The following is a 20,079-nucleotide window of genomic DNA, read 5'->3' on the forward strand; positions in this document are numbered from 1 at the left end:
TCCTTGATTGATCGTCTCGGGAGGCTTGCGCGCCGGCGCCGAGTTCACGATGACCGCCGTTATCGACGTCGGTATCGATGTGCATTTTGAAGCCCGCACTGTTTTTGTAGTAGTCTTTTACAGAGTAGAAATCACCAACTATGTGATTGAAAACTCAAACTTGGTTGTTGAAATGATTGCTTTGTAGTTATGAGCCAAGTCGCCTTTCGTTGCAAAACCTCCGGCAGTGTAGTTGTGGACCATGATTGACAGGGTTACGCCACAGTTCTGTGACCTCACCGGCATAAACGGTGGAGATGAACAGCGGACAAGTTAGTCCGGATGGGTAATCATCCGTCATTCATGTGTCCTGTTACATGTGTTTCTTGAGTCAACGTGGATTATGTCCAATCAGCCGATAGTCTATACGGCGGGCCATTTGAGTGATCACCTCCCAGCTGAAGTCCATGCTCGGTCAAATTCAATCTCGATCAGGCACCAACTCGGCCTCTTCCTAAGCACACCGAAGTATTTCTTACAATCTCTGCAGGCCATCGAACTGTTCCAATCGAAAAAGTCTGATGGCCCAGTTTTACATGCAGGAGGCACTGTTAATGTGGGCAATCTGCTCGGTTGATATATTGGTCATTGTCAAGGAGCCTATCCTCAGCATATCTGTAAAGTGGGTTCTTGATGAGTCTCGACTCCTTGCTTTATTGTTAACACTTGACGTCAGAAAGATGTCAACTAATTATAGTGGAGCAAAGGGCCTTCAAGAAGTCTCCTCGGCAACTCGGCTCGGGGCTTTCCAGCAACTCTCATAACGCGGATAGTAAGGTACGATAGGGTGGGTTGCGGCAATCAGCCGGGAGAATATGTCCGCAAAGTAGCTTTGCGTACGGACATTGAGGTTCTCGTATGTGGCAAGATAGAACGAAACTATCATGAGCAGTTCTGGTTCGAGGTGGAGCACGCCGAGATAATAACCCCGGTGCATATGAGGAAGTGGTGGTGGATGAGGAAGCTCTTGCATCACCATAGTTAGAATATCACAGGATCGAGATGACCTGCATTCGCAGTTAGGAGAAAGGCGACGATCGATACTGTCACCTACCCGGAACGTTGGCTCCTTCAGTTACGTGCGCAGCAAAATGGGCCAGACAGTCACTGTTGGCCTAGTGTCTTGAGTTGAGCCCAGAACAATGCGATACTGCATTTCGAAACGGTCTGGAAAATTCACGGGCTCTCCAAATGATCTCTTTAGATTTCAGAAGGCAACATGCGTATCATGGAAGAATAATGATGGGCTAGAACCCAAGTAAAACCTTTCGCCAATTGATCTTCTTCTTCCCACTCTCAGTCGCCGCCGTTCCGTACCCTTCCTCCTGCACATCATGTTGCCCGACAATGGAGAGGAACACGTCATTGAGCGTGGCCGGACTGACACTATGATGCTCGATGCCCAAAACATCCTTGTTCTCCTCCAACATCACGATGAGTTGCCCAATCGCACTCAGTTGGCGATTCTCCCCAGTCTGCTTCGCGCTTCTGCCTTGAAGACTCTGCTGAGATATTTGCAGCACGTCCGACGCCGGGACCGAGAATCGCAACTGACCGTGATATGTCTCAGGCTCTACTCGAGCGGAGGGAAATTGCTGTAGAACCCATATTCGCATACGGTCCATCTCTTCCGGCGTCGAGTGTGGAGCAGTGCGACTGACCAGGTGCACATACAAAGAGTCCCCGAAGCGGCTTTGAAGCTGCTCAACTTCACCAAGGGCCAACATACGCTGTGCAATGATGCCAGCCCGATTTGCAAGCGCATCGGCCTCTTCCATGCTGTGCGTTGTCAAAAGGATAGAACGGCCTGGCACAGTCGTGCTGAGCGTTCGCCACATGATGCGCTTCGCGGCGGCATCCAGACCTGAAGACGGCTCGTCAAGCAGAATCACTGACGGGTTTCCTGTAAGGGCGATGCCGAGGGAGAGTTTGCGTTTGTTGCCTCCTGACAAATGTTGCGCCATGACGTTGACATGAGCATCGAGGCCGACTGCACGCACAACTGCTCGAACTTGCTGCTTAACATCGTTAACTCCACGCAGTCTGGCGTAGTGACGGAGATGTTCGAAAACTGTCATAGACTCGACCGCATCGAATTGTGGACAGACTCCGAGATTTGACCTGGCGAGAGCTCTCTGATCGGTAACAGAGATCTGCTCAACAAAAACATCCCCGCCGTTGCGGCTTGGTTGTATGTCGCCACGGATGAGTGAGATGGTTGTTGATTTTCCGGCACCATTAGGGCCGAGAAGTGCAAAGACCTCCCCATGCCGCACGCCAAAGGACACGTTGTCAACGGCAGTAAAGTTACCAAACTTCTTCGTCAGATGCTTGACTTGGAGCCCGTCGCTGTTTGTTGTCGTCTCGACTCGCAAGAGTTCGTTGGCAACCTCAGGATCCTCCTGCGCTTGCTCAGCTCCGATGTCAGCGCTTCTGCTACGCTTGAAAACTGAAGGCAGCTTGTTTCCACTGTCGTGGTAGAGAAGAATGCTAAATAGAAGGATAGCCTGCAAGACGAGGTAAAGAATTGGACCTCCGTACGCCTTGATTGCACCTGGATAGCCAAGACCGGTAGCAGTGCATGCCAACGAGAAGGTGTTGAGGCCGATGAGGAGGGCTCGGAAGACAGATGTAACAGGAAAGAAGGCAGAGATAGTGTAATGCCCTATCAGAATATTGCGATCTGTGACAGTGGAAGGCGAGAAAGTCACGATGTAGAGGAAGGCGATAAGATAGATCGCGAATCCGACACTGTTGTAGGCCATAATTGCAGCAAACGTCGCGACTTGGCTGTTGGTGAAGAGCGAAACTACATACGACAGCAGGATAGAGGTGATGCCGTATAGCAAAAACACCGGGAAAAGGTAGCCCGAAGCATACCATATATCGGACGAGACGGCAAAAATGATGGCTGCGATGATAAGTGGGAGGAAGAAGACTCCAAAGTCGAAGATGAGGTGCGACGTCCAGAGAGACAACGGTCGCACTCCGCTGGAGTAATGCAAACCACGAGCATGGCTGTGTCTCTCAGCATTCGGATACAATCCAAAGAACGACGGAATGATGGAACATATGATGCTGAAAAATATGGCGAATTGAACCGTGGATGACGTCGAAGATGGAATAACATTGTCAAATGGGGTGTATGTGGTCGCAATGCTGATATTCGTCTTCATGACGGCGAGCAGGTTCTGTACGATAACAGCAGCGAGAACTGCTCCTGTTCCCTCATCGTCTGCTCGATAAGCAATTGTTGAGGGTGTATCTGAGCTGCCAGTCCAAAATCCACCAGGGTTAACATTCTTGCGATTGTCTCCGACGTAGCGTAGAAAGTCGGCGTAGGTAACAGTCTGTACAAGGTTGGGCTCTGTAGAAGTGTAGACCCCCGGCATCAAGAAGCCAAAGAGTTCACCATATGTTGAGCTAGAGAAGGAGGAAGAAGGACCGGCTGGAATAATAGCACTGTCAAACGCCTTCTTGTAGTCGTCGAAGCCTTCCGCTGAAGCTTGACTGAAGTCCGCCACATCGCAACTAGGAGGGCTCTCGTCAGCGACAAGTAGCTGCATAATTGCCGCTGCAATAATCGGTACAATCAAAACGATGACGTATGGAATCCAGTTGGTCTTAAGCAGCGTGAAGCGTTTGCGAATCAGAATAGGGGTCTGCTCGAAGAACCCTGTCTGACGGCCGTGTTGAAGCCCCAGCGGGTCTTGTCCCCCGCTCATGACAGACTTTTCGGCGAGTTCTTTGCCGGATTCTTTTGATCCATGGGCTCTCTCCTTATGAAGAGATTGAAGATCCTCCTCTCGCACTTCTTCGGCTACATTGAGGAAGACGTCTTCAATGTTCGGACTGGATATGCGATAGGAAATGCTGTGAGCCTCAAGAGTGCGGATAACGTCGGCGGCGATGCTCGATAAGGGCGCGGTATAGGTTATAGTGTTTGATGACACAGCTAACGTAGCTCTACGGACTTCTGGAGGAGCTCTCAAATCCTTGGCATTGAGGACGTGAATGCGGTAGCCATCTCCGAGAGCGTTCTTCAGGGCTACGGACGAGCCCTCAGCCTTTAAGCTGCCCTTAGACAGTATGGCAATGTTATCGGCAAGTAAGTCGGCTTCGTCGAGGAAATGCGTCGTCAGAATGATGGTCCTCTTGCCACGTTCCGAGAGTAGGATATCCCAAATTTTCCGCCGTGACAGTGCGTCAATGCCAGAAGACACTTCGTCGACGCAGCAGACAGCACTACCACCGGTCAACATCATGCCAAGCTGAAGCTTGCGCTTTTGTCCTCCAGATAGATGTCGTGATTGAGACTTCCGCTTTGTTGAAAGGCCAATCGAGTCGATCAAGTGCTTTGAATCCTCTTTGCTCGCAATGTTCCTTGGAGACTTGAGCTGATTGAAGATAGTAATGTGTTCGGCAACAGTGAGTTCATCCCAAAGAACGTTCTTCTGGGGGGCGATGCCGATTCCGCCAGAGGCATCTATGGAGAGACTGCCATGGTTGAAGCGACTGATTCCGGCGATGGCATCAAGGGTTGTACTCTTGCCACTTCCATTAGGACCGAGAAGTGCTAGGATCTGCCCGCGTTTTGCCGTTAGGTCGAGATGGTCAATGGCAACTGTGGGAGCACGCGGTCTGGAGATGAAGGTGAAAACCCGTCGTAGCAGGCTTGGTTGGTAAATCTTGGTCAAGCCATCAATGACAACAGCGTCCTGCGGCTGAAGACCGTCACCCTTGTAAACCTTGCGACTTTCAGAGCCAACTCCGTGAATTTGACGTTCGACGTAGGCGGCCAATAGCGGGTAGATGATGAACTGCAGGATCAGGAAAATCCAGATAACAATGCCGGGAAGGTTTGAGTTACTTCCAGGTGGCGTCTCCAAAAGATTCATCGGTTGCCCCTCGCCCTCCAATCGCGCCATGGATCTGATGAAGAAGACAAAGGCGCATGGAGTAAAGAGCAGGCTCAACACGGCGACGACGCCAGTGCTTGGGTTAGGGAGTGCCTGTGCCAGAACACCAAGGAGAACGTAGACCAAAGAGTTGATGACACCGGAAAGCTGAGCCTTCTTGAAAAAAGTGGCGCCGAGAATGGCTTGCGAAGTGAGAGCCAGGCCGCCTAGGATGAAAAAGGCGAGAACGATGCCGATACTAGTCTCGCTCCAGATCATGCTCCTCGCTATGACTGAAGTGACGACCCAGCCTGGAAAGTATATTGTGGCAAAAGAATAGAAGTTTGACAACATCCTGATGACCTGTGCCTCCCAGTCGTGGCGTGTTGACATCATGGAGTCGATGAGCTGGGAGAGCCCCTTCTCCCGCTCAGTCGCGACGTGACCCGGAAGATGGTAGCTGACTCCGATCAACGCTAGGATGAAAGAGACTGCCAGATAGTCAATGAAAGTCTTTTGGTACTTCCTTCGAACGCTAGCCTGCCGTTCGTCTTCGGCCTCGTCGGTGAAACCCCACTCTTGGATATTCTCCAGAGGCGCTGAACTACCATTTGTCGAGTTGACGCTGGCAATGGCAGAGTCGACGGCATGTTGAAGGGGGAGAGTGTACACCTGAACGTCACTGTCATCGTTCTTGACCTTGAAGGATGATCCGAACGCGCCATCTCCTCGCAAAGTGTAGTTCCAAAGGCCTCCATCGCCCTCAGTGGGGGAAGCATGGAAGATGACGGCGCCGTAGCAGGAAGTAGTTGCGCGGAAAGACGAACGGCAGATAGAGCCAAGATCGGACGGATTTGTGATTGTTCTTGCGTTTTTCCCAGCCGCAGAAACCTGGGAAGAGATCGCCGTTATCGCGCGGTCTACATCGCCGCCTGATAGTCCACTGTTGACGAGAACAACAGTATCACGCGAGCCATCAGAAGCGGCCAGTCCCTCAGCTAGTGATCTTATGGGTCGGGGATCGGCAATGCCAAAGTCGTTCGATGGACTGTTGAGATTCTTACCAATGCCGAGGTAAACTGTGAGGATAATTGGCAGAAGGATGGCGGTGTAGATTGTTGAGACGGGGTGGCGGGCGAGCATGATAATGAAGTTTTTTGTCGAGAGGATACCGACTTGGCGCCATAATGCGGACTTTGGTGCCGCCATGGCAATATTGGAGGGTCAATTTGCGTGGGAATGGCGAGTGGTGGTATGAGAATTGTGGTCGTGGGGACTAAAGATGTCGTCTTCCTCGATGCTTTGTGTAAGAAAAGTAATGATTAAGTTTGGCAAAGAGAAGAAGAGGGTGTTGCTATCCTATGAAGGACAAGTTCCAAGGAGAATCACTGGCGTCTCACAGGATATATGAAGGGCCACAGATCAAGACTCAAAAGACAAGATTCAGGAACAACTCCATGCCAAGAATGGCACATCCATGTCAGCATAGCCATACGGCTAAGCGATGCAGACATATCTGCCCAACAACTATGGTGGCAAGCGAGGACGCCTTCCTGACATTTACTCTTTTGGGACATCCAAAAGTCAAAAGTAAGATAGCTGCACGAGTAACAAGCTAAACCGGGAGAATGGTGTAGGAAGGGCATGCTATGAGAAAACCTCGGCAGGGGCCAAATGAGGCAGAATTGTGCTGGTAGCCGTGGCATGCGAAGTTGAATGGCTAGATTTCGATGTGGTGAAGGATGGCTGATAATTCTACGTGCATCTTCGCATCTTTGCTGAGTGTTTGGATGAACTTCTATTTGCCTAATGCGGTTAGAATATCACTGTCAGATCCCTCAGCCACCAATGTCGCCAATGATGGCATCAGTCTCAGGCTCCATTCTGAAGCTCAAAGTAGAGAGGCAAAGTTTCTGGGTACCTGGGAGTGTTGGGGTCTTCACGCGACCTCCAATAGCCCTTTTGGGAATAGCTCGACTTTGCATCCCGCCCGACTTGCGTGTCTCACGACGGGGATTTCGTTATGCAAACTTCAAAGGATGTTGCTGAGAATTGTGCGAGCTGTTGGCGAAAACCCTTCATCAATTGCAGAAGTGCAATGAATGCAACGTGATCGGACTTGTGTTTCGATTGGCATTCACTGTTGCGGCGCCTAAGATTGCCATTGCTCAAGTCCATCAACAATATTTGCAAAGTTTTTTCAGCGTTGTCCTATTGATGCTTTCCTTTTTATACTTTACATCAACGAGGCGACGTCACGACCAACTTCCGCGTTCGGTCATGCATCTCAGCAGACAGCGAGAGAAGTCGGTAAGAGTTTATTCCTCTAAACAGATTGCCGTATTAGTAGATTTTACGTGATCTACTCCCTCAGATAAATCCCGGTTGTCTTCCAAATCTGCAAGTCATCAATCCTCTCGTTTGATTTGATGAGAGGAAGGGAAGACCATAAGGTACTCAAGTTTGCATACCTGGCTGCACACTTCACTTGGTATTGGAACCACCAGCAGTTTATATCTGGTTGGACTAGTAGCGTCAGACCTATGAGAATCACATGCAATTATATCTCTATCTACATCATTTCCTATTATTTTCCCCGGTCGTGACCGACATAATTGCTCCCACACCTGGAGTCTAGCATCCACAATCCCATCTCAAATGCGGGTATAGCATCATACGGTCCTCTGGCGCAACGGTAGCGCGTTCGACTCCAGCTCTGGAATTCATCGAAAGGTTATCTGTTCAAATCAGGTGGGGATCAAGATAAACATACAACGTGCAACCCTTTTGACTTCAATTTTGTTCCGGACTGTAAATTTAGTCATCAGGCGACTCAGTTGAAGATACTTGAAGATACTTGAAGATATGAAGGAGCCGTCATAGCGGCCTGAAAGGCTAGCAAAGCTTTGGCAACTTGTAAGCAACGGTACGACTTCAGAGTGAGTAAATTTGAGTCTCGAACGATCACAATTATGACTTCAATTTTTGCTGTGGGTCGATCAGGGCTCAATTTTATCTATCCTTGACCGAAGTGAGCGACCGAGATTCACCGAACCTCACCGAATAGACCAAAAGTTCCTTTCGTTACTTTTGTGAAGCAATGACCTATCATCCCCGCGAAAAGCCATCCCGCAATCGATTGTATCGTTCTTAAGTGACGTATATCTGAGAAGAATCACACGGAGTCAGTTCGTTAGCTGTTCTCTCTTTCTCTCACAGTAGGAATGCCATGGCCAGTGAACCCCTACAGATGTCTCAAGCAATCCAGCGATTAGGTGACTTAATTACTTCGAAATCCACCTACTTCAGCTCATGCATTCCCATTCCTACATTTCTAAAAGGCAGTACCACAGTTTGACTAATCCGCTTACCTCAATTCTCACCACACGTATGGCCGGATTCCTCCAAGAAACAAATTTGGCGGACGGAGTAATCCCGCCCATGATAGATCATGGTCCGAGCTTTCGGCGCTGGCCCGCGACCCCGCGCCTCGGAGGTCGGAGGCGTGGTTGAGAACTCCGACAGGGACCTGAATGTACCCTGGACTTGTGAACAGCCTTATATGTAGGTAATTAGCCTTCAGACGAGCTGTGAATATTGAGCGTTCTTCTATGCGAAAAGTTCTTGTGGTAAGCTTTTCAGTTGAGGGCATTAGATACATCCTTCATCAATAAAATGTCCGCCCGCGCTCTCGAAGCTCTTCGCAAGTTCACTTCCTGTGACGTAAGTGCCTCTCAGCCCGAGGTTCTCAAACGGCCGGTCATGGCTATCCAATACCACAGCTCCATGAAAATGAAATTAAAACACAATTACTGACGTCGGAAGCAGATTGGAGATGCTCTCGTTAAGCTCAAATACCCCCAGGGCGGCTTTTTGGATGGTATCCGCATGTTCTCGCCGGGCGCGTCAAGACGTGTCTTCGGCCCCGCAGTGACGGTCGAGATGGTGGAGATGAGCAACACCGCGGCACCCAAACTGGACAAGCACTTTGTAGACCACAACCAGGAGGGCGGCATCATGTACGTCCAGCAACCCAAAGGCTTGCCTTCGGCGTGCTGGGGCGGGCTGATGTCCACTCGGGCAAAGTACCTCGGTGCGGAGGCTGTGGTTGTTGATGGTCGTATGCGAGACGTTGGAGAACATAATGAGATGGGCTTCCCCGTAAGTCATCTGTGACATGAAATAAGAGAATGAGAAGCTGCAGGGTATCTGGGGATATATTTGTACCACAGGCTGACGATTTTGGCTAGGTGTTCGCGCAAGGTACTTCGATCCTCGGATCTAACACTTTCACCCGTGCTTCGAGGGTCAACGTGCCGCTCCAATTCAAGGGGGACCTCTGGATCAACCCTGGCGACATCCTCGTGGGTGATGCCGACGGCGTTGTTGTCACCCCGGTTTCTCTGGTAGACAAAGTGGTTTCTCTATGCCAGGAAAGGGCTGAAGTTGATGAGAAGATGTTCTTGGAATTGAAGAAGGGAGCTGCTATGGGAGACCTCATCAAGAGTGTGAGGAAAGACAAATGATTACCACCAGACCAAATAGATTCCGTCCACCTATTCAAAGTGCAGCTAGGGGTTTGACGTTGCTTTTGAGTCATTTGAGATGCACTTAATACCAATAGGATGGCGGCCGAGCGATAGCTTGGATGCTGGTCATCTCGAATGTACCCGTTTGTTTGCGAGGTATTAGTGCTTATACTGTCTTCATCTTTGATATGGTCATTCTAATTCTCATCACCCGAATATGCGGCTTGGATTCTGGACCATGAGCAGATCCCACTCTTCATCCGAAAGCCATGACCTCAAGCTCTTGAGCCATGCCACATCATCAACCTCAAGATAAGGCGTCTCCCTCATCGCCGCCTCGTGCGTCCGGACTTTCATCCGCGGCGTATGCGGCCAATCGCTGCCCCACAACACCCGGTGTTTGTTGGCATCGACAAAAGCACGTACTAGGAATTCGATTTCCGAGTATCCGGGGCTCTCATTACTGATGCGGTAAGGAGCGCTGAGCTTCACCCACAGATGGCCGTCCCTTACCAGCCTCATCACGGCGTCGAATCCCGGCTGCTTCGTTGGATCTTCGCGATGTCCCTTAGAAAGGAGACTCGGCGCCTTTAGCAGGGCAAAGTGATCCGTGACCAAATTGACGCCCTGCGAGACTATGACGTCTCGGACAAAGGGCTCCAATGTGGTCCAGAATTCGGGACGGGTCGTCGTCATCGTCAAGCTCCAGGGAAGCGACAGATCCGTTATCCTCTTCAGATGTGCACGCAGGACATCTTTCTGCAGCTCAACATCTTCCATGGCATTATACTGGTACAGGTTCACGCGAAGGCCGCGGACACCCGCTTTGTGCATCGCAAGTAACTCATCGTCGGCCGTTTTTTCAGTGTCAATGACGGCAATGGCGCGGGTCTTCTGGCCCCCGAGCTGGGAAACGAATGCCTTAAGAGACGTGCAGTCATCCCCGTAGGATAGTCCATGGGTGAGGACAGATCTCGTGATACCCAAACTTCTTTTGAACTGTTCAAATGCGGTGACCGTCGCTGGCGGCGGAGTCAGATGTCTGTTTGGGCTGTAAGGGAAAGACTCGGCTAAACGAAGGAAATACTAGGGTTAGCGGGTTTCTTGTTGATAATCTGGTCGCAGAAGCATCCCGAACAAGAAGTAAACCTACGTTCAAAAATATGGTGGTGAGTATCCCACCCCCCCCGTGGAAACAGGGCGATTGTTCTTTTCTCGGTCGGAGTAGCAGAAGGAGCCATCGCGAACTGTATCTGTAAACGTGAAAATATCTGTAGTGACTAGCAAAATCCAATACAAGCATGGCTTCAATTAAGCGGCGTCGAGGGCCCTCCGAGCAAACCACGCCATGATTGATATAGCATACATCTTTACTCGGTCTCTGTCAAGCATTGGTCACAGCAGCACGGATGATGCCACCTTAGTGTAGACAAAGCAAGCTCTCGCATCCTCTCAGCTCAGCGTTCACGCGACAGCATCATCAACTGCCTGCAGGTGGGTAACTGGAGAAGTTGCATCAGAGGAGCTACCCGGCTGAGAAATATCCCGGTTTCCGGATTGCTCCGTATGTCGATGCGCGGGCGGCTGAACGACAGCACGACAGGTAACCGAGGGAGACAGAGCTGCGCCACAGGGAACTGGTCAGGGCGTCTCCGTGGAACGCGTGGAAACCGTGGACTCCACGCGATGCGTGGGAAGCTCCCCTTCCCCTCTTCTCCCTTTGCTTGCTGCTCCTACGCCACGGTCGGGGGTTGGAGCCCAAGCTCTGGATATTTGCATGTCAATTCATCCGCTCAAACGTACGTTAAAATAGCCACATGGGGATCCCGGTGGCCTGTAAAGAGCAAATTGGGGCTAATCCGAGCTGCACCTAAACTCTACGCGGAACTTCAGCGGTCTACGGATAGTCTTCCGTACCGGTAGTACGCATAACGAACGCAACATATACGCTCGTCGTCTTCAATCAATCAATAGTCCCTATCAGCGAGGTTAACATGCTCGCCGGTGATGATGGAAGACGAATGGCTTGCTGATTCATTCATCATGGTGCACAAGAAGAGGACCACTGGTACATAGTCTTGACCTACACATCTACTTGAACTGACGATAAGCCACGCCTTTTACACCTCCGACCCCTTCTCATTCGGCAGAGGTTACGGAGTACGTCAAGCTCACTTACACTCAGCGGAGCTCTCATTCCCGCTGCTACGAGTCAGATCAAGTCATATACCTCGCAGGCCAAACAAAGCCAAGTGAGCACCCGACCGAGTACATCGAAACCCGTAAACAGGGCATATTTTGAGTTCGTCCGACCCCTTCGCTGGGAAATTTCGTCTCAGCCATCCGCACAAATCAAATCAGGCGGCCCTATGATGCTGTAGCCTGTACGTTCATGGCCTGTGCGTTCGTTCTTCGTCTCAAATGTATGAAGCTCGAGGCCGGAGGCGATTTATGAAATGTAATACCGCGAGGAGCAAATTGCCGAAGTGGACCGCAAAATGAGGACGATCACGGCGTTCACCGTCGGAGGTCGCGGAGAGTAGCATGGTTACTTAGTCCTAGCGAGAAGCCTGAACATCGAAACCACATACGTCTACCTGGGATACCTGGGCTGGCAGTGCGGTGACGGTTGATGTTTTCGTACACGTTTGCGATTCGGAGGTGTAGTGCACGGAGGGTCTGCGGTCCGCGTGCTCCCCGTCGCCCCGAATCGTATTCTGTACTCCGTACGTGCTGGTTTGCTCCACCATCTGCCGTACCCTACTGAACGTTATTCGGCCGAGTAGGTCAAACTGTAGGCTCTCTTGGGCTAGGGTAATAGAGCCTATTCAAGCATGAATATTGTGGGTAACTCCAAGTGACATCGGGTTTGCGGACCAAAATCTATCTGATCTCCGACTACCTACCTAGCAATCCACTCGTCATTCAGACTTTGCAGTAGTGGGACTCTAGCTGTATAATATTGTGTTATTGAAAGGGCCACTCCTCGAATGGCTTTAACGAGAATACCAGCTGGGGTCTAACAAGGTTCAGCTTGTCAGGCAGAGCATATTACGAATGCTCTCGGCGAAAGAGCGACGGCGTCCAGACTCAAGTGTCCGCCAGCCCAGATTAGACTCAGCAAAGTGCCCGACGCCAAAGTATGGAGTACATGTACCAAGCCAGGTCTGCTAATTGTGCACTAAACCGAAATCTCCACATACTACCGAGGTCTTCCACGAAAACCAGGATGCTGTACGGTGTACCGGTCGCTTAGACCTTTCCCAGGTGTCCCAAATGCATTGACAAGAGACATCTATTGCCAAGGTGTGATCTGGGGGCTCCCTGATATGCTCCTCGTAGCTCTGTACATGGTCTTTAAAGAGGCTCGAACGTTATGTGGCAGTCTTTCTAGCTCGACCGAAAGCCCCATTACGATTCTAGTTGATTCCCCCCCGGAATTTCTGGTGAATGTTTCCCACAGGTGATGTGCGTCTATCCCAAAAAAGGAGCCCAAGCCACACTGCGCCAGGGAATAGGTAAGAGGGTGGAGAGTGACGTGACAAGCCCCTAACAACGCCAGTCCTCCCGGGATCCAAAATATGTACTTGGTACCTAACGTAAGTGCTAGCTTGTTAGCTACCTACCTGGCCTTCGTTAGGAGCTGCCCCGGGCTATGCCTTTTTTCATTCATTTCTTCGTCAATTCCAACCTGGCCACTCACCTCCACACCGTGGGATACAACCTTCAAAGAACGAGCGAAAACCAGCAACTTCACATTCAGAGATGGCTACACGGGCAAACCCGCCTAAGAAGGTCCGGCTTGCCTGTCGTCGTTGTCGCACAAGACGAATCAAGGTGAGACTCCTTCTCATTATCCCCGTGTTGCCTTGTGGCTCAGCTCAAATCCCTCGCTGGGGTTTGGTGTTACTAGCCTGGGCGTTGACTGGGACCATCGCCGCGTTACTCCGGTTCAAGTTGTTCGGGTTGCTCACTCTCAACTTCCCAGTGCGACGGAGAAGTCCCTGCTTGCACGAATTGCGCCAAAGCCGGCGAAACTTGCCTGGATGTTGATAGTCAGAACTCGCGCTTGTTAGTTCCTCGCAAGTAAGTGTGAATGCGATAGATGTTATGGCCCCTACTGCTTCCTCATTGGTTCCCTTGTGAGCCCTCCATACTGTAGTCTCAGCTGCCCTGCAACGTACTCAGAGAGGATCCGAAGAGGCCATCACTGATGATCCTTATCCGCGTATAGCTTCGCGAGTGCGGCACGTGCTAGAATTCAATGGCTAGAGGAGATAATCAAACGGCGATTACCTGATGTCGATATAGCAAGCGGTCCGCAAATAGACGCCTTCCCGGACCCGAAAGGATCGGCTGTCGTCGGAGGTGGGGACCACGACGAGGATAACATCTCGACATCGTCTCCCCGATCCGGACGCGGATGTAGTCAACCGGTGCCGGTGGGAGGAACTACGAGTCTGGGGTCGCAGCGAATAGGCGGCTTGAAGCGTACCGCGGAGGCCGCGGGATCCAACGAACACGACGAAGAGTTCCCGGATCGCGCACACTCGGTCGCAAGGAATTTGGGGATGCTGTCTCTGAACTCGGATTCGGATCAAAAGCACTACTTGGGATCAAGTTCCGGTGTTCTTTTCACAAATCTCATTGGGGCGTCTCCCTCAAGTGCGGGCTCAACACCGGCTGCTTTGATGGACGACGTCCAGGCTCAGGGACCAACATCTGAATGGCACGACGCATCCACAACAAGCAACGTGTCACAAGAGTACAATCGTGCCTTACACGTATGCCTGCGACAGGTCCGTATGCATTTGATTCCTTCTCTGGAGACTGTAGACTTTGCTCTTGCTATGGCAAAAAAGCTAACGCCCCGGCGATGCGCAGGACCTTCCAAGGAAAGAAGATGCCATCAAGCTTGTACACACTTACATCCGCTGGATGCATCCCGACTATCCAGTCTTGGAACCAACGTCTTTACTTAGTGCTCTCGATGCGCTCTACGCAACTTTCGAGTGCTTGCTGGACGATGACCCCTTGCCAAATGGCTGGCCAAGTTCCGTTCAAGCATTCAGGTGGAATGGGCGACAGATCATCCCGAGCGATCAAGGCATTCAAGCTGTGTCTATGCCCGTTGTTGCTTTCACTCTCTTCATGGTCTTCAATATCGCGGCCATTGTGAAAGTCAGATCGCGGATCTACGATTTCCCCCCTGAAAGATTCTATCGTGCCGCTCTACACTTCTCAAAGGATTGTTTCTCGCAGATATCTTTGTCGTCGATACAGGCGTTGGTGACTCTGATAGTACACAGCATTTTGACTCCTGCGGAGGTCAATCTCTTCACGCTCATCCATATTGCATTGGCGCATTGCGTAGAACTTGGGATTCACAGGGAGCCACCGACAGCCATAGAGCCGACTGATTTCGAGAATCAGCAAATTAATAGGTTAACTTTCTTCACCATCTACTCTTTAGATAGGCAAGTTTCGAATGATCCTATGGTCATTGCAGTAACAGTGTACTGACGATAATAGATCCATATCATCCATCCAGGGCCGGCCGCTTGGCTTCCGCGATGAAACATTCGACATCATGTTGCCCGACCCTCAATCGTCACGAACGGGCAATACGAACAACCTCAGTTCAGTTCCATTATCCTTCTCGGAGGCTGTTCTGAGGTATGCACGGCATCAATTCGAACTTGATAGACTGGTTTCCGACGTCAAACAACAACTCTACCACCTTCCCTGCGACTCTTCCTGGTTCCCAGTGCTGCGGAATCCAACTGACCAACAAGGAAGAATTAAACGAGAGCTCGCAAACTGGTGGCGAAGAGTGTCAGAAGAAGCTTTTGACTTCCCGGGTGTTGACAATCGGCAGCGTCGCATCTGGAAGTTGAAGCTAAAGATTAAATATCACACCACAATGGTGATGCTCTACCAGCCTTCACAAGTTTTTCGAAGCCCTCCTCCCGAGTCTCTCCAGATCTGCTTCAACAGTGCTTCGTCAATTTTGCAGGACTATCAAGCATTGCACGACATGCAAGGTCTTCATCATGGATGGCGAACGGTCCAGAACATCTTCGCCGCCGGGGCGACACTAATATACTCTTTCTGGACATGCCCCGTCGTTCGCCAGAGCGCGTCCACGGCAGACCTTTCAAGAAGCCTACGCGCTTGCTCAGGTCTCTTGACAGTTGGTGGGGAGTGGTGGCCGTCCGTCAAGAAGGGGCAGAGAAGTTTCGGGGCCATTGTCGACCTTACAGTCCGCAAGCTCTACACCGGCAACATGCCATCAAAGAACCCCCGGCTTTTCGTGCCTCTCAGCGCCGATGACGGAGAGACTACGCTCGAGCACTCAGAAGGAGCGCCTATCTATGACGCAACCGGTCAGCAGGCTGACCTTTCACACATAACGCTCAACGGAGCGGACGCATCATGGCACCAGATGTCGGGAGCCTCCGTGGAGATGCCAAACTCCCATGACCCGGTGCATTGGCAAGGAGTCTACCCCGATCCTACGTTCCATTCAAGCACCAATGATTATGTGCCGGAGATTGAGACTTTCCTTGCCGATTTTGACAAGTCCGAATTCAGCTGGAGCATTCCTCTAGCCGGCATTAGCGATCCCTACGAAATGGCGAACTTCCCAAACCCGGGCTACTGATGACACAGCTACCCGTCAGCGCCATCTTGGGTCAGTTCATTTGGGAGTATTCCGCTTGCTTGAATGCACCTTTGGTTGCGCTGCAAAAGCAGCTCATACCGGATAGCTCCGGGTGTTGAGCTTGGATTTTGTGTAAGACGGAGCAGTCCGCCTTTAGATCCTGGTCAGCCCCGGGACTACTCCGTGTCTACCCCAATTTGGGAGCTTTACACGGAGCCACCCAGGCCTCTCGACCGTTCCACCTTGGAGTAGAAGCTGTCGAGAATTGTTCATACCATCACAATTCCTTTCATCAGTTTGGTATCACAGAAGGAGAACGATGAAAAAGATGCTGAGCCCTTGGATGGCACCTGGACAGGTCTTGCGGTGCAGCACCCGCAGTCATGTCACTAGCATTATTGAAGGAAGCTAGATCCAAAGGAAGCATTACACTCAAACAAGCCTTGCCCGCAACATGGAGAAGACTGTTTGCTGCTCCATCAGGATCTGGGACAGTTCCGTTGAGCCCCTTGGAGTCGGTAAGTCTCTCGCCAATTCCTGTGAAGACAATGCGTTGATTTCTGACCAGGCTCTAGTACAACATATTAGATTATGGATCACGACTACAAGCCCTTAGTAACGTTCGAAAGTCCAGCAAACGACCTCTGACGCTCTCCGAAAAGATTCTATACAGCCACCTAGTCCCCAGCGAAGATGGGTGGTCGCTCGGCGAGATACACCGAGGCAAGACGATACTACGCCTGCGACCAGATCGAGTAGCATGCCACGATGCCACAGCAACAATGGCGTTGCTCCAGTTCATCAGCGCCGGTCTTCCACGCGTCAGAGTTCCGACATCCGTACACAGCGACCACCTAGTTGTCGCCGAGAAAGGTGACCAAGAAGATCTCGCTCGCGCCACCCGCGATCACGAAGAGGTGTACGCCTTTCTAAGCAGCGCGACGAAGAAATACGGAATCGGATATTGGAAGCCTGGGGCGGGGATCATCCACACAACCATCTTTGAACACTACGCCTTTCCAGGCGGCCTGATGATTGGAACGGACTCGCATACACCCAACGCTGGAGGAATGGGCATGCTAGGCATTGGTGTCGGCGGTGCTGATGCTGTCGATGCAATGTCCGGTATGCCGTGGGAGCTTGTCTGTCCCAAAGTCTGTGGCGTGCGTCTGACTGGCAAACTCCAGGGATGGAGCTCGTCAAAGGACATAATCTGCAAGCTAGCGGGTATTCTCACTGTCTCTGGGGGCAAGGGTAAAGTCATTGAGTTCTTCGGGCCAGGCACCACCACACTGGGAGCTACGGCAATGGCTACGGTGTGCAACATGTCTGCCGAAATTGGATCAACATCTTGTGTGTTCCCTTACTCGGAAGCAATGCCACGATACCTTTCAGCAACCAAACGCAAAGACATCGCCGACTATGCCGATACTTTCAAGCAACCTCTCTTGGTTGGAGATGAGGGTTGCGACCGCTACTACGACGAAATCATCGAGATCGACCTGTCTACTCTCGAACCTCACATTAATGGCCCCTTCACCCCAGATCTAGCACACCCACTATCACAGTTCAAGCAGCACGTCACCGAGAGCTCATGGCCGTCAGATATTGCTTGCAGCCTTGTCGGAAGTTGCACCAACAGCTCATACGAAGACCTAGAAAAGGTTCGCCATGTCGTCCTTCAGGCCAGGGAAGCTGGGCTGAAGAGGACGAAAACTCGATTTCTAGTTAGCCCAGGAAGCGAGCAAATCCGTGCAACGGCAGAAGAGGAAGGGATTCTTGACACGCTTAGACAAGCTGGGGCTACTGTCTTGAGTAACTCCTGTGGTCCCTGCGTCGGCCAATGGGATCGGAAAGACGTCGATGTTAAGGGCTCTGAGGAGAACTCAATCATTTCCAGCTTCAATCGCAACTTCACAGGTCGCCACGACAGTAATCCGGCAACTCATTCCTTCGTGACATCACCCGAACTCGCTACGGCGTTTGCATTCGCTGGTAATCTCACCTTCAACCCCATGACCGACGACATCCCCGTACCCAGTATGTCTGGGGCCCCCAAGAATTTCCGCTTCTCACCACCTCAAGCCCCCGAGCTTCCGGCCCTTTTCTCTCCCGGTGCCGACCGTTTCCAACCTCCGGTTCTAGCGGACACATCGGAGCTGACTGTCAACATCCTTTCAACTAGCGATAGGCTCCAGCTTTTAACGCCATTTGAGGGATGGCACCTTGGCAAAGCGCGGGACATGAGCATCCTTATCAAGGTCCGCGGCAAGTGTACGACAGATCACATCTCTCCCGCTGGTCCTTGGTACAAGTATCGCGGTCATCTAGAGAACATCAGTAACAACATGCTCCTCGGTGCCACCAACGCCTTCCTGCCGGACGCCAGCTCATTGAACATGACTGGGAAAGCCACGGACCAGGTCGATGGCCGGATCAAACCCGTGCCCCAAGCCGCGAGGAATATGAAGAGCGCGGGCATCAGATGGTGTATTATCGGGGACGATAACTACGGTGAAGGAAGCTCGCGAGAACATGCTGCCCTGGAGCCGCGATACCTGGGTGGTGTTGCCATTATTGCCAAAAGCTTCGCAAGAATCCACGAGACAAACTTGAAGAAGCAGGGAATGTTGCCGCTTACGTTTGTTGATCCCGCTAGCTATGATAAAATCAAGAGAGGAGACCATATCACCCTTGTAGACGTCGAAGATGGTGATTTACAGCCCGGGAAGCAGGTTATTATGGAGGTTGTTACCTCACACGGTAACAGATGGAGGGCCAAGCTGAATCATACCTTCGAGATCAATCAGATTGAATGGCTGCGGGCGGGAAGTGCGCTCAACCATATTAAACGTGTTACACTTCACGGCGAGGCATGATACGTTGTCGGCGTTAGGAAATGAGGATCTAGAGGGCAGAGGATGAGATGTTATTTTGGATCTTGATATAGATAGCGTCCTCTTTGACATCATAAATCCCAAAGTTACCTTCATACAAGCCTGGACGTGTGCCGTATTTATCTTCAAAATCACTCTTGACCTCCCAACATCATGATGATTTAAGATCTTATTGGAATACTAGCAGTCTAGTTTGAGGCATATCTCATTTCGTCTCAGGTACCAGTATGTATTACGTTCAATGAAATGTTGTTATTGGAAGAGCGAACGACGCGCAGAGTCCGAAGTTATGCCGAGACCGGTCAGTTGTGGGAGCAGATCACGACACTCGAGATCATCATAGGTCTATAATTTCCCACCTCTCCGGGATCAATCTTGCGGATCCCCGACACCGACGCCTGGTCAGACACCGCGTCGAAATGGGACGAATGTTCGCGACTCCTAGGGTCAAGCCACAACTCGTGGCAAGATGGCCTGATCTGGAAGCAAGCTGTTTAGCATATGTGAGCATCTAGGGTCAGGATATGGCCTGGCCGAGCCGAACACCCAATCTCACGGAGTAGTCCTGAAAGTGATACCGGGCTTCTCCATTCTCACGGTCTTCTCCGTTTATCCACGGACTACTCCATGATGTAGGAATTGAAGGTTTTAGATTATTCGGAGATGACCTTTACCATTACCAGCAGTGGCTGGAACAGCCCGAGATACGGAGAAACCCACCATCAACATTGCAGTCTCTCTATCTCTTTTGGCATGCAAGAAAGATGAATTTGTCGATTGCGGGTCTAGCTATTGGCCGAACCCTAGCACGATGAAGATCAACAGCTTGTGCGTGCGATTATCCCACCCTACGACTTGTTACATACACTATACCAGTGGAACAAAACCTGGGGTTGGATAGAAGTTTTGCGGGGTAATTCTGGGGTTTCCGTCTTGCTGCTTGGCAATCGAGACAGACAGCCATTTGTGTCTAGGGTGTTTCTGATAAACCGTGCTGATACTCGGAAAGACATAACTTGCAACAATTCGTCACTAAATGGCAAGCTGGAGTA

General features: G+C 51.1%; 5 protein-coding genes and 1 non-coding gene across 6 annotated transcripts; 4 read left to right on the forward strand and 2 right to left on the reverse strand.

The window, feature by feature from the left end:
• Positions 1-751: 751 nt before the first annotated feature.
• On the reverse strand, positions 752-6,451 carry BDP55DRAFT_741691 (ABC transporter; the record flags this gene model as incomplete). The annotated part of the gene is made up of 4 exons (XM_060580446.1): positions 752-1,046; positions 1,357-2,829; positions 2,857-6,112; positions 6,433-6,451. The coding sequence occupies 4 exons, from the start codon at positions 6,449-6,451 to the stop codon at positions 752-754; spliced, it is 5,043 nt and encodes a 1,680-aa protein (XP_060430443.1).
• Positions 6,452-7,615: 1,164 nt separating this feature from the next.
• Positions 7,616-7,698, forward strand: BDP55DRAFT_t145. Its single transcript has one exon. It is a non-coding gene; the product is annotated as a tRNA-Trp (tRNA).
• An 842-nt stretch (positions 7,699-8,540) lies between these two features.
• Positions 8,541-9,647, forward strand: BDP55DRAFT_104544 (ribonuclease E inhibitor RraA/Dimethylmenaquinone methyltransferase). The gene is made up of 3 exons (XM_060565328.1): positions 8,541-8,660; positions 8,766-9,098; positions 9,188-9,647. Exons 1-3 carry the CDS (start codon positions 8,613-8,615, stop codon positions 9,461-9,463), a joined length of 657 nt encoding a protein of 218 aa, XP_060430444.1. The 5' UTR covers positions 8,541-8,612; the 3' UTR covers positions 9,464-9,647.
• Positions 9,648-9,673: 26 nt separating this feature from the next.
• On the reverse strand, positions 9,674-10,707 carry BDP55DRAFT_550431 (uncharacterized protein; the record flags this gene model as incomplete). Its single annotated transcript, XM_060569027.1, has 2 exons — positions 9,674-10,536; positions 10,620-10,707. 2 exons carry the CDS (start codon positions 10,705-10,707, stop codon positions 9,674-9,676), a joined length of 951 nt encoding a protein of 316 aa, XP_060430445.1.
• A 2,432-nt stretch (positions 10,708-13,139) lies between these two features.
• On the forward strand, positions 13,140-16,322 carry BDP55DRAFT_104585 (uncharacterized protein). The gene is made up of 5 exons (XM_060565330.1): positions 13,140-13,303; positions 13,455-13,552; positions 13,701-14,265; positions 14,351-14,943; positions 14,999-16,322. Exons 1-5 carry the CDS (start codon positions 13,232-13,234, stop codon positions 16,128-16,130), a joined length of 2,460 nt encoding a protein of 819 aa, XP_060430446.1. The 5' UTR covers positions 13,140-13,231; the 3' UTR covers positions 16,131-16,322.
• On the forward strand, positions 16,323-19,186 carry BDP55DRAFT_104578 (aconitase family-domain-containing protein). The gene is made up of 2 exons (XM_060565329.1): positions 16,323-16,648; positions 16,706-19,186. The coding sequence occupies exons 1-2, from the start codon at positions 16,514-16,516 to the stop codon at positions 19,007-19,009; spliced, it is 2,439 nt and encodes an 812-aa protein (XP_060430447.1). The 5' UTR covers positions 16,323-16,513; the 3' UTR covers positions 19,010-19,186.
• The last annotated feature ends 893 nt before the right edge of the window (positions 19,187-20,079 follow it).

Source organism: Colletotrichum godetiae (assembly GCF_030913485.1).
Source record: "Colletotrichum godetiae strain CBS 193.32 chromosome Unknown BDP55scaffold_17, whole genome shotgun sequence".
NCBI lineage: Eukaryota > Fungi > Ascomycota > Sordariomycetes > Glomerellales > Glomerellaceae > Colletotrichum > Colletotrichum godetiae.

What these genes read in the sequence shown, in the direction of transcription:
- BDP55DRAFT_104544 (XM_060565328.1), top strand. Translation starts at nt 8,613, where the DNA reads ATGTCCGCCCGCGCTCTCGAAGCTCTTCGCAAGTTCACTTCCTGTGAC. An exon ending in GCAAGTTCACTTCCTGTGAC is followed by an intron (nt 8,661 to 8,765) that starts GTAAGTGCCTCT and finishes CGTCGGAAGCAG; the next exon opens with ATTGGAGATGCTCTCGTTAA. An exon ending in ATAATGAGATGGGCTTCCCC is followed by an intron (nt 9,099 to 9,187) that starts GTAAGTCATCTG and finishes GATTTTGGCTAG; the next exon opens with GTGTTCGCGCAAGGTACTTC.
- BDP55DRAFT_104585 (XM_060565330.1), top strand. Translation starts at nt 13,232, where the DNA reads ATGGCTACACGGGCAAACCCGCCTAAGAAGGTCCGGCTTGCCTGTCGT. An exon ending in GTCGCACAAGACGAATCAAG is followed by an intron (nt 13,304 to 13,454) that starts GTGAGACTCCTT and finishes TCAACTTCCCAG; the next exon opens with TGCGACGGAGAAGTCCCTGC. An exon ending in CGCTTGTTAGTTCCTCGCAA is followed by an intron (nt 13,553 to 13,700) that starts GTAAGTGTGAAT and finishes ATCCGCGTATAG; the next exon opens with CTTCGCGAGTGCGGCACGTG.
- BDP55DRAFT_104578 (XM_060565329.1), top strand. Translation starts at nt 16,514, where the DNA reads ATGTCACTAGCATTATTGAAGGAAGCTAGATCCAAAGGAAGCATTACA. An exon ending in CGTTGAGCCCCTTGGAGTCG is followed by an intron (nt 16,649 to 16,705) that starts GTAAGTCTCTCG and finishes ACCAGGCTCTAG; the next exon opens with TACAACATATTAGATTATGG.